The sequence below is a fragment of the Hypanus sabinus genome, chromosome 2, assembly GCF_030144855.1.
Source record: "Hypanus sabinus isolate sHypSab1 chromosome 2, sHypSab1.hap1, whole genome shotgun sequence".
Lineage (NCBI taxonomy): Eukaryota > Metazoa > Chordata > Chondrichthyes > Myliobatiformes > Dasyatidae > Hypanus > Hypanus sabinus.
In genome coordinates, this window is record NC_082707.1 from 57,799,085 (window position 1) to 57,813,410 (window position 14,326).

At 42.1% G+C, this 14,326-nt stretch overlaps 1 protein-coding gene across 5 annotated transcripts in view; it reads left to right on the plus strand.

The window, feature by feature from the left end:
* The window catches only part of pdcd10a (programmed cell death 10a), a 43,875-nt gene extending 34,243 nt beyond the window's left edge, over positions 1-9,632 (plus strand). For all 5 annotated transcript variants that reach the window (XM_059946776.1, XM_059946763.1, XM_059946768.1 and 2 more), the window contains 3 exons: positions 2,085-2,163; positions 8,683-8,765; positions 9,183-9,632. In XM_059946776.1, the coding sequence (XP_059802759.1) occupies positions 2,085-2,163; positions 8,683-8,765; positions 9,183-9,264 (244 nt within the window). In that variant the 3' untranslated portion in view covers positions 9,265-9,632. The remainder of the gene's footprint in view (positions 1-2,084; positions 2,164-8,682; positions 8,766-9,182) is intronic.
* The last annotated feature ends 4,694 nt before the right edge of the window (positions 9,633-14,326 follow it).

A 14,326-nucleotide genomic window follows, 5' to 3' on the forward strand; every position in this document is an offset into this window, starting at 1 on the left:
TGTTCCTATCTCTCTCCAATGCTGTTGTAAAGGAGATAGAATTGTGATCACAATCTCCAAAATGTTCTCCCACTGCGAGATCTGACACCTGACCAGGTTCATTTCCCAATACCAAATCAGTTACAGCCTCTCCTTTTGTAGGCTTATCTACATTATGTGTCAGGAAACCTTCCTGAACATACCTAACCAACTCCACCCCATCTAAACCCCTTGCTCTAGGAGATGCCAAGCGATATTTGGGAAATTAAAATCTCCCACCACAACAGCCCTGTTATTATTACACCTTTCCAGAATCTATTTCCTTACCTGCTTCTCTATATTCCTGTTACTATTGGGTGGCCTATTTAAAAAAAAACACCCAGTAAAGTTTTTGATCCCTTCTTGTTCCTAACCTTCACTCACAGAGACTCCGTAGACAATCCCTCCATTACGTCCACCTTTTCTGCAGCTGTGACACTATCTCTGATCAATAATGCCACACCCCATCTCTTTTGCCTCCTTCCTTGTTCTTCCTGAAACATCTAAAACCCGGCACTTGAAGTAACCATTCCTGTCCCTGAGCCATCCAAGTCTCTGTAATGGCCACCACTTTATAGCTCCAAGTACTGATTCACGCTCTACACTCATCTGCTTTGTTCACAATACACCTTGCATTAAAATAGACACATCTTAAACTGTCGGTCTGAACGCGTCCCTTCTTTATCACTTGCCTATGCTTCCTCACACTCTGTCTCCAAACTTTCTCTGTCTGAGCCAACCACCTCTTCCCTAATCTCTTCAGTTCAGTTCCCATCCTCCAACAATTCTAGTTTAAACTCTCCCCGGTAGCCTTAGCAAGCCTCCCCGCCAGGATATTGGTCCCCCTGGGATTCAAATGCAACCTGTCCTTTTTGTACAGGTCACACTTGCCCCAAAAAGAGTACCCAATGACCCAGAAATCTGAATCCCTGCCCCCTGCTCCAATCCCTCAGCCACGCATTTATCCTCCACCTCACTCTATTCCAGTACTCACTGTCACGTGGCACACACAGGCAGTAATCATGAGATTACTACCTTTGCGGTCCTGCTTCTCAACTTTCTTCCTAACTCCCTGTACTTTGTTTTCAGGATCTTTTCCCTTTTCGTACCTATGTCATTGGTACCAATATGTACCACAACCTCGGGCTGTTCTCCCTCCCACTGCAGGATATCGGGGACACGATCTGAAACATCACGGACCCTGGCACCTGGGAAGCAAACCACCATCTAAGTTTCTTTCTTGTGTCCACAGAATTGCCTGTCTGGCCCCCTCACTGTAGAGTCTCCCTATCACTACTGCCTTTCTTTTCCTTTCCCTATCCTTCTGAGCCACAGGGCCGGACTCTGTGCCAGAGGCACGGCCACTGTTGCTTCCCTCAGGTAGGCCTTCCCTCCCCCCCAGCGGTACTCAAACAGGAGTAGTTATTGTTCAGGAGGACAGCCACAGGGGTACTCTCTAGTACCTGACTCTTCTCCTTCCCTGTCCTGACTTTTACCCACTTGTCTGTCTCCCATGGTCCCGGTGTGACCACCTGCCTATAACTCCTCTCTCTCACCTCCTCGCTCTCCCTAACTAGATGACAGTCATCAAGCTGCATCTCCAGTTCCCTAATGTGGTCCCTTAGGAGCTGCAGCTCGACACACCGGGTGCAGATATGGCCGTATGGGAGGCTGGGAAACTCCAGAACTTCCCACATCTGACACCAAGCACAGAACACCGGCTTCACACACATTCTTCCTTTCTGCAATTAACACAGGTAAACCTACTTCGCCTCATCCCGTTACCATATATTTCAACTTGTGGCTAACCTTTAGGAGTGATCATTCTATGGTGCATCTTAGATTGGAAATCCTGCACATGTAGAGTTGTGAATTAACTTGTTGAGTTCAAATTTCAGGGCTTTTAAGTGACTTTTAAAATGTTTTTTTTCTTTACCTCACCAATGGTGAATGCCTTCCTGACTCCTCAAATTAGATAAAAAATGCCTTTTTGTTAAAACATTTTAGTGGAATTGAAACAAATTCCTTTAGATTTGTTGATGCCATGTGGTTATTTTTCTTTGCAGAGATATTGCGAGTGCAATAAAGGAGCTGCTCGACACTGTGAACAATGTTATCAAAAAATACCAGTACCAGAACCGCAGGGTGAGTTTTCGGCTATTGGGAGCTGTCAGGACAAATGTTACCAGCTTATACTGTCATGTTTTGTTCATGCTGTCCTTGCCTTGTCATGAAACTCTTCTAGTGAAAAGTTGAATAACACATTTGTTTCAAAAGAAATTGTGAAGCTGTATTATATTACTAAGTTTTATTTCAGTCTGACTCCTGTGCTGATAAAAGACGGACGTATATACAATGTATATAAAATAATTTTGAACTTATTCAATAGTAATACTTGTGTGAACTGACAGGCAGTATATTCTGATTTTATATACAGTGGATTCCAGTTACCGTAGATTCCGGACTACAGAGCGCACCTGATTAAAAGCCGCACGCTCTAATTTTAGAAAGAAAATCAATTTTATACTTGTACAGGCCGCACCGGATTTTAAGCCGCAGATGTCCCACGTTGTAATATGAGATATTTACACAGAAAGATATTACACGTGAGGATTTTTTAACTTTTAATTAAATCCGTATGGTAACATAAACAAATATATATTGCAAATGCTTTTTTTCGAACAGTGCCTGTAACACAGCTACTTTTAAATATACATACGTATCGGTAACACAAATTACGTTGCGTATACTTTTTTACTGAACAGTGCACGAACAACATTCCAATATCTCCTAACGACTGGTAAAAAAAAATGTATATACTGCAGCCTACCAGGAAAAGTTATTGATCGCCTTCTTCATCTTCCTCCTGCGCACTAAAACCATCAAAGTCCTTCAGTGTCCAAATTGAATAACCTCAGGATCTCGTCACTCACTTCAGTCTCTTCGTTGTCGTACTCACTTGAGCGCACGCGGTCCTCTTCATCACGCAGCAGTCCAGCCTTTCGAAACCCGTTGGTGATGGTGGATGTTGTGACACCACTCCACGCATTTAGGATCCACTGGCAGACTTGAGTTAAAGATGCTCTTCGCATGCGTCCTGTTTTGGTAAAGGATTTCTCGCCGCTCGTCATCCAAGCCTCCCACTCAATGCGCAGCGCCACTTTAAATGCCCGGTTCACGCTTATGTCCAGTGGCTGCAAATACTTCGTGGTGCCCCCAGGAATCACAGCTGGAATTGAGTTTGTACTCTTGACGGCAGCTTTCACTGAACTTTCATTGTCAGCCACTTAAAAATCACCATCGGTGGAAGCTTTAGTCCGGATGCTGTGCAGCTCAGAACACAAGTAAAATGCGTTCTCTAATGGCCACTTGTTTTCAGTGTGATGGACGAGTCACCTTTTTTATTAACAGTCCGAGTGAGAGGCAGGTCAAACGTACTTCATCCATATTTATGATATCATCTGGCCCCATGGAATTCTCCGCCATCTTTGTTTGAGTGAATGTGCGGAAGTTAGCAAGCTTTTCCTCGTGGTCGGGAGGGAGCTGCTGACACAGAGTCGTGCGTACCCTGACGGACAGGCCTTTTCGTCTCATAAATCTAAAACACCACGATGGCCCACCTTTAAAATCTTCGATTTTCATTTTGGTGGTGATTGCTTTAGCCTTCAGTCTGATCTGCACGGTGGAAACACCGCGGCCGCCTGTTCTCTGTGTGTTAACCCAGTCTTCAAGAAAGTTTACAAGTTCGGGCCATCTGCTATGATTACCTCTGAAAGCTTTTGTCGTCTTTTTGCATTGACTCAGTTCTTCACGCTGGCGTCTCCACCGTCTCAACATCGATTCATTTATGCCAAGATTATGTGCAGCAGCTCGATTTCCTCCTTCAACCGCCAGATTGATTGCCTTTAACTTAAAAGCTGCATCATATGCTTTTCTTCGAGTGTTTTCCATGTTGATGAGGGTGAGTACAAATGACTGATTTACAATAATTTAATTGTGAAAGTGCGCTTGATTTATCGTACAATTTCATTGGACCTCTGTGAACTACTCATCAATTTTATTGGTCTACTGTTGCGAGGCAAAATGTTTTTGGCGGCATGAAAAAAAAACATGCATTAGCCGCACCGTAGTATAGGCCGCAGTGTTCAAAGCGTGGGAAAAAAGTAGTGGTTTATAGTCCGGAATTTACGGTAATTGGGACCAGTACATTTTGGCCTAATTAAGTTGTCCTGGTTAGCCAAAGTTTCATGGTGATAGAAGGTTATAGAAAATAAACGACAGTTCAACTGAATAACAACTAGCGTATTTAAATTAAACTGGAATAAATTATAACACTATTATTATTACTATTTGGCGCCAAACAATTGATACTAGAGCGTACAATCATCAGTGATATTTGATTCTGTGCTTTGCGCTTCCTGGAGTACAAATCAATAGTAAATATAATAAAAATATAAATCATAAATAAAAAATACAGAAAAGGGAAATTAAGGTTGTGCAAGTCAGGTCCAGATATTTGGAAGGTACGGCCCAGATCCGGGTAGGATCCATTCAGCAGTCTTATCACAGTTGGAAAGAAGCTGTTCCCAAATCTACCAATGCTATTACAGTGCTATGGAGTTATCAGTTCCTAATAGTCATCGACAGAGGCATTTGGATGCTCATACACTCATGCTGAGTACATTAACCTATAGGTTTGATCTGATAAAGGAGTGATATATTTTGAATAATTATGGATGTAAAAGTTATGCCACATACAGTTGCAAGAAGTTTGTGAACCTTTTGCAATTACCTGGTGTTTTGTATTAATTACTCATAAAATGTGGAATGATCTTCATTTAAGTCACAATAATAAGCAAACACAATCTGCCTCAACTAGTAACATTCAAACAATTGTACTTTTCATGTCTTTACTGAACACATTGCTTAATCATTCACAATCCAAGCTGGAAAAAGTATTTGAACCCTTGTATTTAATAACTGTTAGAACCTCCTTTAGCAGAACATCCACCAAATGCTTCCTGTAGCTGCTGATCAGACTTGCGCAATGGCAACGAGGAATTTAAGAGCATTCCTTCATACAAAACTCAGTTGATCAATATTTCTGAGATTCTTAGCATGAACAGCCCTCTTCAGGTCACGCCACTGCATCTCAATTGGGTTAAGGTCTGAACTCTGACTTGGCCATTCTGTAGCATGAATTTTCTTTTTAAACCATTCTGTTGTTGATCTACTCTTGTGTTTTGGATCATTGTCTTGTTGCATCATCCAACTTCTATTAAGCTTCAGGTGACAGACTGCTACCCTGATATGCTCTAGAATGTCTTAATACAATTTTGAATTCATTGTTCCTTCAATGATTGAAAGTTATCCAGGCCCTGAAACAGGAAATCAGCCCCAAAAGATGTTGCTTCTTCCAGCATGCTTCACAGTTGGGTTGAGAATTTAACATTGGTGTGCAGTGGCCTGTTTCCTCCAAGAATGCCAGTGTACGTTTTTGCCAAAAAGTTCAACTTTTGTCTCATTTGTCCACAGAACATTGTCTCAGAAACTTTGTGGAAAAACCAGGTGGTCTTTTGCAAACTTGAGATGTGCAGCAATGTTGTTTTTTTGGAGAGCAAAGGTTTCCTCCATGGTGTCCTTCCATGAACACCATTCTTGTTCAGTGTTTTTCGTCTACTGGATGGATGAACAGAGGCTTTAGCAAGTTCTAGAGATTTCTTTAGGACTTCTGTTGTTACCCTTGGGTTCTTTATCATCCTATTCGGCATTGAATGTTGTCCTTCTGGTGTGATCTTTGCAGGATGCCCACTCTTATGAAGAGCAGCAACAGTACTGAATTTCCTCCATTTGTAGGCAGTTTCTTTTACTGTAGACTGAAGAACACTCAGGTCTGTAGAAATGCTTTTGTAGCCTTTTCCAGCTTCATGCATCTCTACAATTGGTCTTCCAAGGTCTTCTGAAAGCTGTATTGATTCAGGCATAGTGCAGATAAACAATCTCTCTTGAGAAGAGCAGTCTCTGTCAGTAACCTGAGTTTGTGTGTTGTTTTTATAGGACTGGGCACCTCTACAACCCACACTTCCAATCTCATCTCATTAATTGGAACACCAAGTAGCTTTTATAGAATGCAGTACCCCAGAGGTTCACATACTTTGTTGAACTGGACTGCGATTGTTTAAATGGTGTGCTCAGTAGTGATGAGAAGTAGTATTATTAGTTTAGCAGATTGTGTTTGTCTATTATTGTGACTCAGATGAAGATTAAACCACATTGAGTATTTCAGAAATCCAGGTAACTGCAAAAGGTTCACAAAGTTTTCCTTGCAACTGTTGATCAATGATATTTAAAGTAATGCATATGTTAAAGATTGGGAACTATAGCACTCTAGAATGCTGAACATGTGTTTCAAAATACATTGAATTTCCTTGTGAAAAATGTGAGGTATGAATGTGTTTGTTTATAACCTAACCTTTCCATAACAGTTCCTTTACCATGTCTGTAGATCCCCAAAAGGTAGCGGTGGTACACGTGCAATTAGATGCATAATAGAGTAAGTCAAGTATTGTACAGGAAAGAACTGGCATTCTTGAGCTCCATGAGACGCCTTGTTGGAATACTTTCTGGGTGTTAACACATCTGTTGTAATTGACTTTGAGCATTTTATATTCTAAATTCAGGGTGCCCTGGTCACATAGCAATTAGCACAATGCTAGAATAGCTCAGGGCTTCTTGGAGTTCAATTCTGGCACCATTTTGTAAGGAGTCTCTGTACATCTCCCTGTGGAATAGATGGGTTTTCACTGGGTCCTCCAATTTCCTCCCACAATCCAAAGATATACTGGGTAGGTTAATTGTCTTTTGTAATTTGTTTCACGTTAACGTTAGTCGGGTCTGTTGAAGGTTGCTGGAGAGTTGTGGCTTGAAGGGCCTACTCTACACTGTTGCTAAATACAAACCTCATTTCCAGAAAAGTTGGGATATTTTCCAAAATGCAATAAAAACAAAAATCTGTGATATGTTAATTCACGTGAACCTTTATTTAACTGACAAAAGTACAAAGAAAAGATTTTCAATAGTTTTACTGACCAACTTAATTGTATTTTGTAAATATACACAAATTTAGAATTTGGCTGCAACACACTCAACAAAAGTTGGGATAGAATAAGATTAAAATAATCTTAAAATAAGATTGAAAAGTGCACAGAATATTCAAGTAACACTGGTTTGGAAGACTCCATATTAAGCAGGCTAATTGGTAGCAAGTGAGGTAACATGACTGGGTATAAAAGTAGCGTCCATCAAAGGCTCAGTCTTTGCAAGCAAGGATGGGTCGTGGCTCACACCTTTGTGCCAAAATTCATGAGAGAATTGTTTGTCAGTTCAAAAGGAACATTTCCCAATGCAAGATTGCAGAGAATTTAGGTCTTTCAACATCTACAGTACATAATGTGAAAAGATTCAGAGAATTCAGAGACATCTCAGTGTATAAAGGGCAAGGTCGGACACCACTGTTGAAAGTGCGTGATCTTCGAGCCCTCGGGGCACTGTCTAAGAAACCGTCATGCTACTGTGACAATTATGGCCTTCTGGGCTCGGGAGTACTTCGGAAAACCATTGTCACTTAACACAGTCCATCGCTGCATCCAGAAATGCAACTTGAAACTGTGTTACGCAGGGAGGAAGCCATACATCAACTCTATGCAGAAACGCTGGCGAGTTCTGTGGGCCCAACTGTGGAACTGTGTGCTGCGGTCAGATGAGTCCACATTTCAACTAGTTTTCGGAAAAAAGGGCATTGAGTTCTCCGTGCCAAAGATGAAAACTACCATCCTGATTGTTATCAGCGAAAGGTGCAAAAGCCAGCATCTGTGATGGTATGGGGGTGCATCAGTGCTCGTTGCATGTATGTGAAGGTACCATTGACTCTGAGGCATACATTATGATTTTAGTGAGACATATGTTGCCATCAAGGCAACGTCTCTTCCCGGGACGTCCATACTTATTTCAGCAGGACAATGCCAGACCACATTCTGCACGGGCTACAACAGCATGGCTTTGTAGTCACAGAGTGTGTGTGCTTGACTGGCCTGCTGCCAGTCCAGATCTATCTGCTATTGAAAATGTATGACGCATTATCAAGAGGAGAATCAGACAGACCACGGACTGTTGAGCAGCTGAAGTCTTGTATCAAGCAAGAATGGACAAAATTTCCTATTGCAAATCTACTACAATTAGTATCCTCAGTTCCAAAACGATTAAAAAGTGTTATTAAAAGGAAAGGTGATGTAACACAATGGTAAATATGCCTCTGTCCCAACTTTTGTTGAGTGTGTTGCAGCCATCAAATTCTAAATTTGTGTATATTTACAAAATACAATTAAGTTGGTCAGTAAAACTATTGAAAATCTTTTCTTTGTACTTTTGTCAGTTAAATAAAGGTTCACGTGAATTACCATATCACAGATTTTTGTTTGTATTGCATTTTGGAAAATATCCCAACTTTTCTGGAAATGGGGTTTGTAAATAAATCGTGTTTCAAATAATGCTAATAATTTTTGAAAATTTAATGAACATTAAGGATCAAACTGTTCTTAAGCTTCTCAACAATTGTGCAGGTCTGAAATTATTTTTTATGCAAATTCAAAATTTTATTGCTTTCAGGCACTTGAACACCAAAAGAAGGAATTTGTCAAATACTCCAAAAGCTTCAGTGATACTTTAAAAACCTACTTCAAAGATGGAAAGTAAGTATTTCAGTTTAAAAGAAACCATTTATATTCATTCTGTGGGAAATATTTGTCTAAAAAAGTTTTGTTTTGGCATTGTTAATGTATTTTTGTATGCCATTAATACTATGGTTAAATAGAAAATTTGGTAATTTGCAGAAATAGCCCTTTGCTTCCTATTTCTCTATGCAAATACTGCAAGCTTGTTTTATTTTAGAAAGTGACATTGAAACTAAACATCTTGTATGGCTTGAGAGTAAACAATAGCATTTTTGTACATTTTGATATTTTGTATGTGGTTCTTCACATTGAAATGTGTCCAGGTTTTATTTGTTCATATTTCTAATTGTGCAGTGGCCAGTCAGCATTTTGTAATTGTTTTGAAATTCTGTATTTTTGTTAGACAATTAAAATATGCTTTTGTCTTTTAAACAGGGCACTCAATGTATTCATGAGCGCCAACCGGCTAATCCACCAAACCAACTTGATACTGCAGACATTCAAAACTGTTGCTTAGGAGCTGCATTTGTGAAGCTTTTTGATGTTCAACCTTAAAAGGTTGACCTTTATGTAAATTTAAATAGTCAGAACTGTATAAATTAAAACATCTATTTCAAGACTTGAAGGTGTTGAATAAAATAATTGTCAACTTGCACCATATTTTTGTAAAACATTGTAGCTATTCATGATTTCTCTTTAAGAAATATTGCATAACTTTTGCTATAGTATTCAATGAAGCCAAAAGAATTTGCGCCTTAACATATCGTAATGTAACATTCCTTTGTGTAAATATTGGTGTTCTGTTTCTGAAGTTAACTTGCTGGCAAAGAGACAAGTTATGTATTTAACATAATTAGTGGCAAATAAATCTGAAATTGTAAATTGTCTTTTGTCTCCGCTGCAAATACACAATAGGGATGGGTGGGAAAGCTAAATATGATGCAGGTGACTTTGTTATACCTAACAGTTTGCACATTGTGTACAAATGTTTGTTTAGCATTAGTTCATCATGGAATTTTCATCATGGGGAGGCATACAATTGACAATTATAGTCCATGGCAACACATGCATCTGTGAAAACCAATAAGCTGTTGACATTTCAGACTGAGACCCTTCAGGACTGGAAAAGAGGGGGGAAGATACCAGAATAAAAAGGAGGGAGGGAAAGGTGGATAAGATAGAAAGTGATAGGTAAAGCTAGGCTGGTTGGAAAGGTAAAGGTCTGGGGGATGAGGAATCTGATAGGAGAGTGGACCATGGGAGAAAAGGGAGGAGGAGCATTGGGTGAGGTGATAAGCACTTGAGAAGAGTTAGGAGGCCAAAGTGAGGAAGGGAAGGGAAAAAGAAAAAGAAAATCCAGAGGCATAAATCAGTATTAATGCCATCAGGGTGGAGGCTATCCAGATGGAATATCCACCCTGGAAAAAGCACTTTATGAGCCTCCGCATCAGCACAACGTTTCTGCTGCTTTGTCATCTTCAATGGGATCCTACCACTGACACATCTTTACATTTTCCTCCTGCACTTTCCTCTCTGCAGGGATTGCTCTTTTCATGATTCCCTTGTCCATTTTCCCTCCTCACTAATCTCTCTCTTGGCACGTATCCCTGCAAGCAATAGAAATGCTACATCTGCCTATTTACCACCTCCCTTCACCTCTATTCAAGAGCCCTAAACAGTCCTTCCAGCTGAGACAACACTTCACTTGCAAATTTGTTAGGATCATCCATTATATCCTGTGCTCCTGATGCACTGGTGCCACCCAATGTAAATCGGAGGAGCACGTTGTTGAGTACCTTCACTCCATTAGCCAAGAGCGCAATTTCTAAGTGGCCAACTATTTCCATTCCTATCCCTGTTCCCATTTCAACAGGTAATCCATGGCCTCTTCCTCTGCCACAATGAGGCCATTCTCAGGACAGAGAAGCAAAACGTCATATTCAGTCTGCGTAGCCTCCAACCTGTTGGCACGAACATCAATTTATTTTTCTGGTATTTTTTTTCTCTCTTCCTTTTCCTTTCCCTCTTCTATTACCCATTCTGGCCTCTTTCCTCTTATTTGCCTATCACCTCCCCCTGGTGCACCCCCTTCCCTTTCACCTGCGGTCGACTCCTGTTGGGTTCCTCCTTTTCCAGCTCTTTACCTTTTCCACCCACATAACTTTGCCTATCACCTTCTAGCTTGAACTATTTTAAAAAAAAATTCTGGTGTCTTCCCCCTTTCAGTCCTGAAGAAGGATCTCAGCCCGAAGCATGCCTGTTTATTCATTTCCGTAGACGCTGCCTGACCTACTGAGTTCCTCCAGCATTTTGTGTGTGTTGCTCTAGATTTCCAGCAGCTGCAGAATCTCTTGTATTTAGTCTTTGGCAGGGTTTCTCAACTGGGGTTCCATGAGAGATCATGATTGAAATAGTAAACATTTATTGAACTCCATGTGATGCGTGGTCACAGTGACTGAGCAGCCCCACTAGCAATCTCTTCAGTGGTGTCTCTGCACAGTGGGAGCATGTTTATTCCTCAGTTTCTGACACGAAATAGGGGAAGCTGTTGATAATTAGCACTGTATTGCATAGAGGGGAGGACAGTAAATTGATGAGCATGAAGTGCATTTTAATAATGAATGCTACTTACCAATGGGTTTTATGTGGACTGGTAATCCAAGTTGTCCTGTTCCATTGTGCCTAGTCTGTGGCAAATAACATCCAAATACAGCAATGGCTCCAACAAAATTGAAGAGACGTTTAACTACAAATCACAGCAATATGATATGTAAAAGTGCTGATTATTTTAAACAGTTATTGGAATCTCAAAACACAGTAAAGCTTTTGTTATGGTCACAGTCAATAAAAGGTCTAAGGAACCAAGTTATTTTGTAGAACTCAGTACCCAGAAAAGGAAAAGACACACAGTTGGTGAGAACCTAATAATGCCATCATATAAAATTCTTGTGGGTAAAATGTTAGGACAGGATGTACGAGAATTTGAAAATTCTCAACGGCTCTAACGATCCTGAGCAGATTCCGAACCCGGATTCCGCCGCCATCAATGCGGATGCCATCGACCCGGACACTTTCAAAGTGCATATCGCTCTTCCGCCAACTCCGACTCCACCCGAGACCTTGACCGACAGCCCCTCCAGGCCGGGGCTTTTCTCACCGTCGGGTTCCACTTTCTCCACCACCACTCTACAATCCCATGCCACTCTGGTCTCACCGTCAGCTCTTGGGTCCTCGGAGACTCCATGATCTTCTCACTCCACTTTCCCTGCAACCGCCAACCCCCCCACCCCCCATTCCAGCTCTCATCCGCGCCGGGTCTTCATTATTCCCTCTGGCCTTCCTCTCTGATGCAGGACGTTCTGTTCTCAGTAAGGGTTCTCACCTCTGTACCCGTGTGCTCACACCTTAGCGAGTTACGCGACCGCCACGATGCTGAGCTCTTCCTCCACTGCCTCCGTGCCGACTTCTTATTCAAGGACTCTCCCGCCTACACGAACAACCGTTCGCCCATCTTCAACCAACCCTCCTCTTCTTGTACACCCGCTCTGGTCTTTACATTGCTAATTGTCGACAGCAACCACTCCTCCAATTCTAACCTCATTCCTTCCGTACGCACTGCTCACTACCCTCTCCGCACTAATCCTAAACTCACCATTAAAACTGCAGATAGTGTGATGCTGTAGTAGTCTGGCGGACTGTTCTGTGCCTTGATGAAGCCCAGCGCCAACTCTCAGACACCTCCTCTTACTTACCCCTCGAACAGGACCCCAGAAGGAGCAGCCTTTGTCACCCGCCTTTGTCATCACCGACCTTATTAACTCTGGGGTTCTCCCATCCATTGCCAGCAACCTCATAGTTCCCTTACCCCTCACGTCCCGTTTCTACCTTCTACTCAAGATCCACAAGCCTACCTGTCCAGGTAGACCCATCGTTTCTGCTTGTTCCTGCTCCGCCAAATTTATATCTACATACCTCGACTCTATTTTATTCGCCCCTCCCCAACACCATCAGTCCCTTCCTACATCCGTGACACTTCATATGCTCTTGATCTTTCCAATGACCTCAAGTTCCCCAGCCCCAGTCATTTCATTTACACAATTGTCATCATGCCTCTATCCCACAGCAGGAGGCCTTTAAAACTCTCCACTTCTCTCCAGATATCAGACTCAACCTACTCCCCTACTCTGTCTGGTGAAACTGGTCCTCACTCACAAAAAAATTATCTTTCAGCTCCTTCCATTTCCTCCAAACCAAAGGTGAAGCCACGGGCACCTGCATGGGCCCTAGCTTTGCCTGGCTTTTTTTATTGGCTACATGGAAAAGTCTGTTCCAAGCCTACAGCGGTATCAGTTCTCAACCTTTCCTACGCGACATCAACGACTGCATTAGGGCTGCTTCCTGGACCTGTCTCAGCCTGTTATAAACTCTGGACTCCACACTCTGATGGAGAAAGCATGCTTAGTCTGCTCCAACTCATCATTCTGTTACTGCTGCCGGTTTTTAGTGCAGCCTGATCTGCTGGGCGTCTGCTATTTGCAATAAAATATAGACAAAAGAGCCTATTGCAAATATTCTCTTCCCCTTTCTCATCCCTCATACCAATATGTAAATAACTTCTCTGTTCTTTCAAATTGCCATTGACCTGAAGAGTTAACTGGATTATCCTTCCACGGGCACTGCCTGACCTACTCAGACTTTCAGGATTTGTTTTTATTTCGGGTCTACAGTGCTTGCGTTTGATATCTGCTTAGCCAGCAATAAGAGAGTGGGTAACCTAATATCTGAAGTGTCCCAGTTCTCGTGTAGGTCCTCCCACATGCGGTTAAACAAGGATCTCCAGGATTCTGACCCGGTGATGAAGGACTAGCAAGCTCAGGAGTGTTGTCCGTGGAGGATCTTTCTTCATGCACTTGCTGTGCCTGCCTTACCAAGTATGAGTTGCTGATGTGGTGCAGAAGCCCGACTTCCTGCAAATTTGTTCTCTGGAGATGTTAATCTTAGTACCAGTGATTGCAGTCCTAGATATGTGAAGCTTCTGAAGAGTAACAACTGCTTAAACTACATTGTTTTCAGTAGCTATACTGGAATGTAGGGTATACTGTAGGTGCCGCACAGATCAGCTGTCCACAGTCCCGATGTAGGCTTTCAATCCTTCCACAGTTCCTATTCTCCTGCAGACGCTGCTCAACCGCTGAGTTCTATTTTGCTGCTCCAGATTCCAGCCTCTCTTGTGTTTCCATCTGAAGTCATTTTCCATACTTAATTTCTCATTGCGCCATCAGACTATGCATTCTATGGTGTGGTGGATCCGAATGTGCTAAACTGGCTACAGACCTTCTCGTTTACTGTAACTAGTACTGAAACACCTCCTCTGACTTCAGCAGGTGGGGGGGGGGGGGAGGTAGATAAACACTAGGATGGAGCTGGAGCTGGAGCTGGGAGCTATGTATGCACAGCTCTTATTTCAGACAAACGAATTTTTTCCGCCCCGCGCTGTGATTGACGGAGCCCGTGGCTGAAACGACGGTCTGTTGCTCGGTTACTGTGGACACACAAGGTAAAGTTAATAAGAGCCGAAC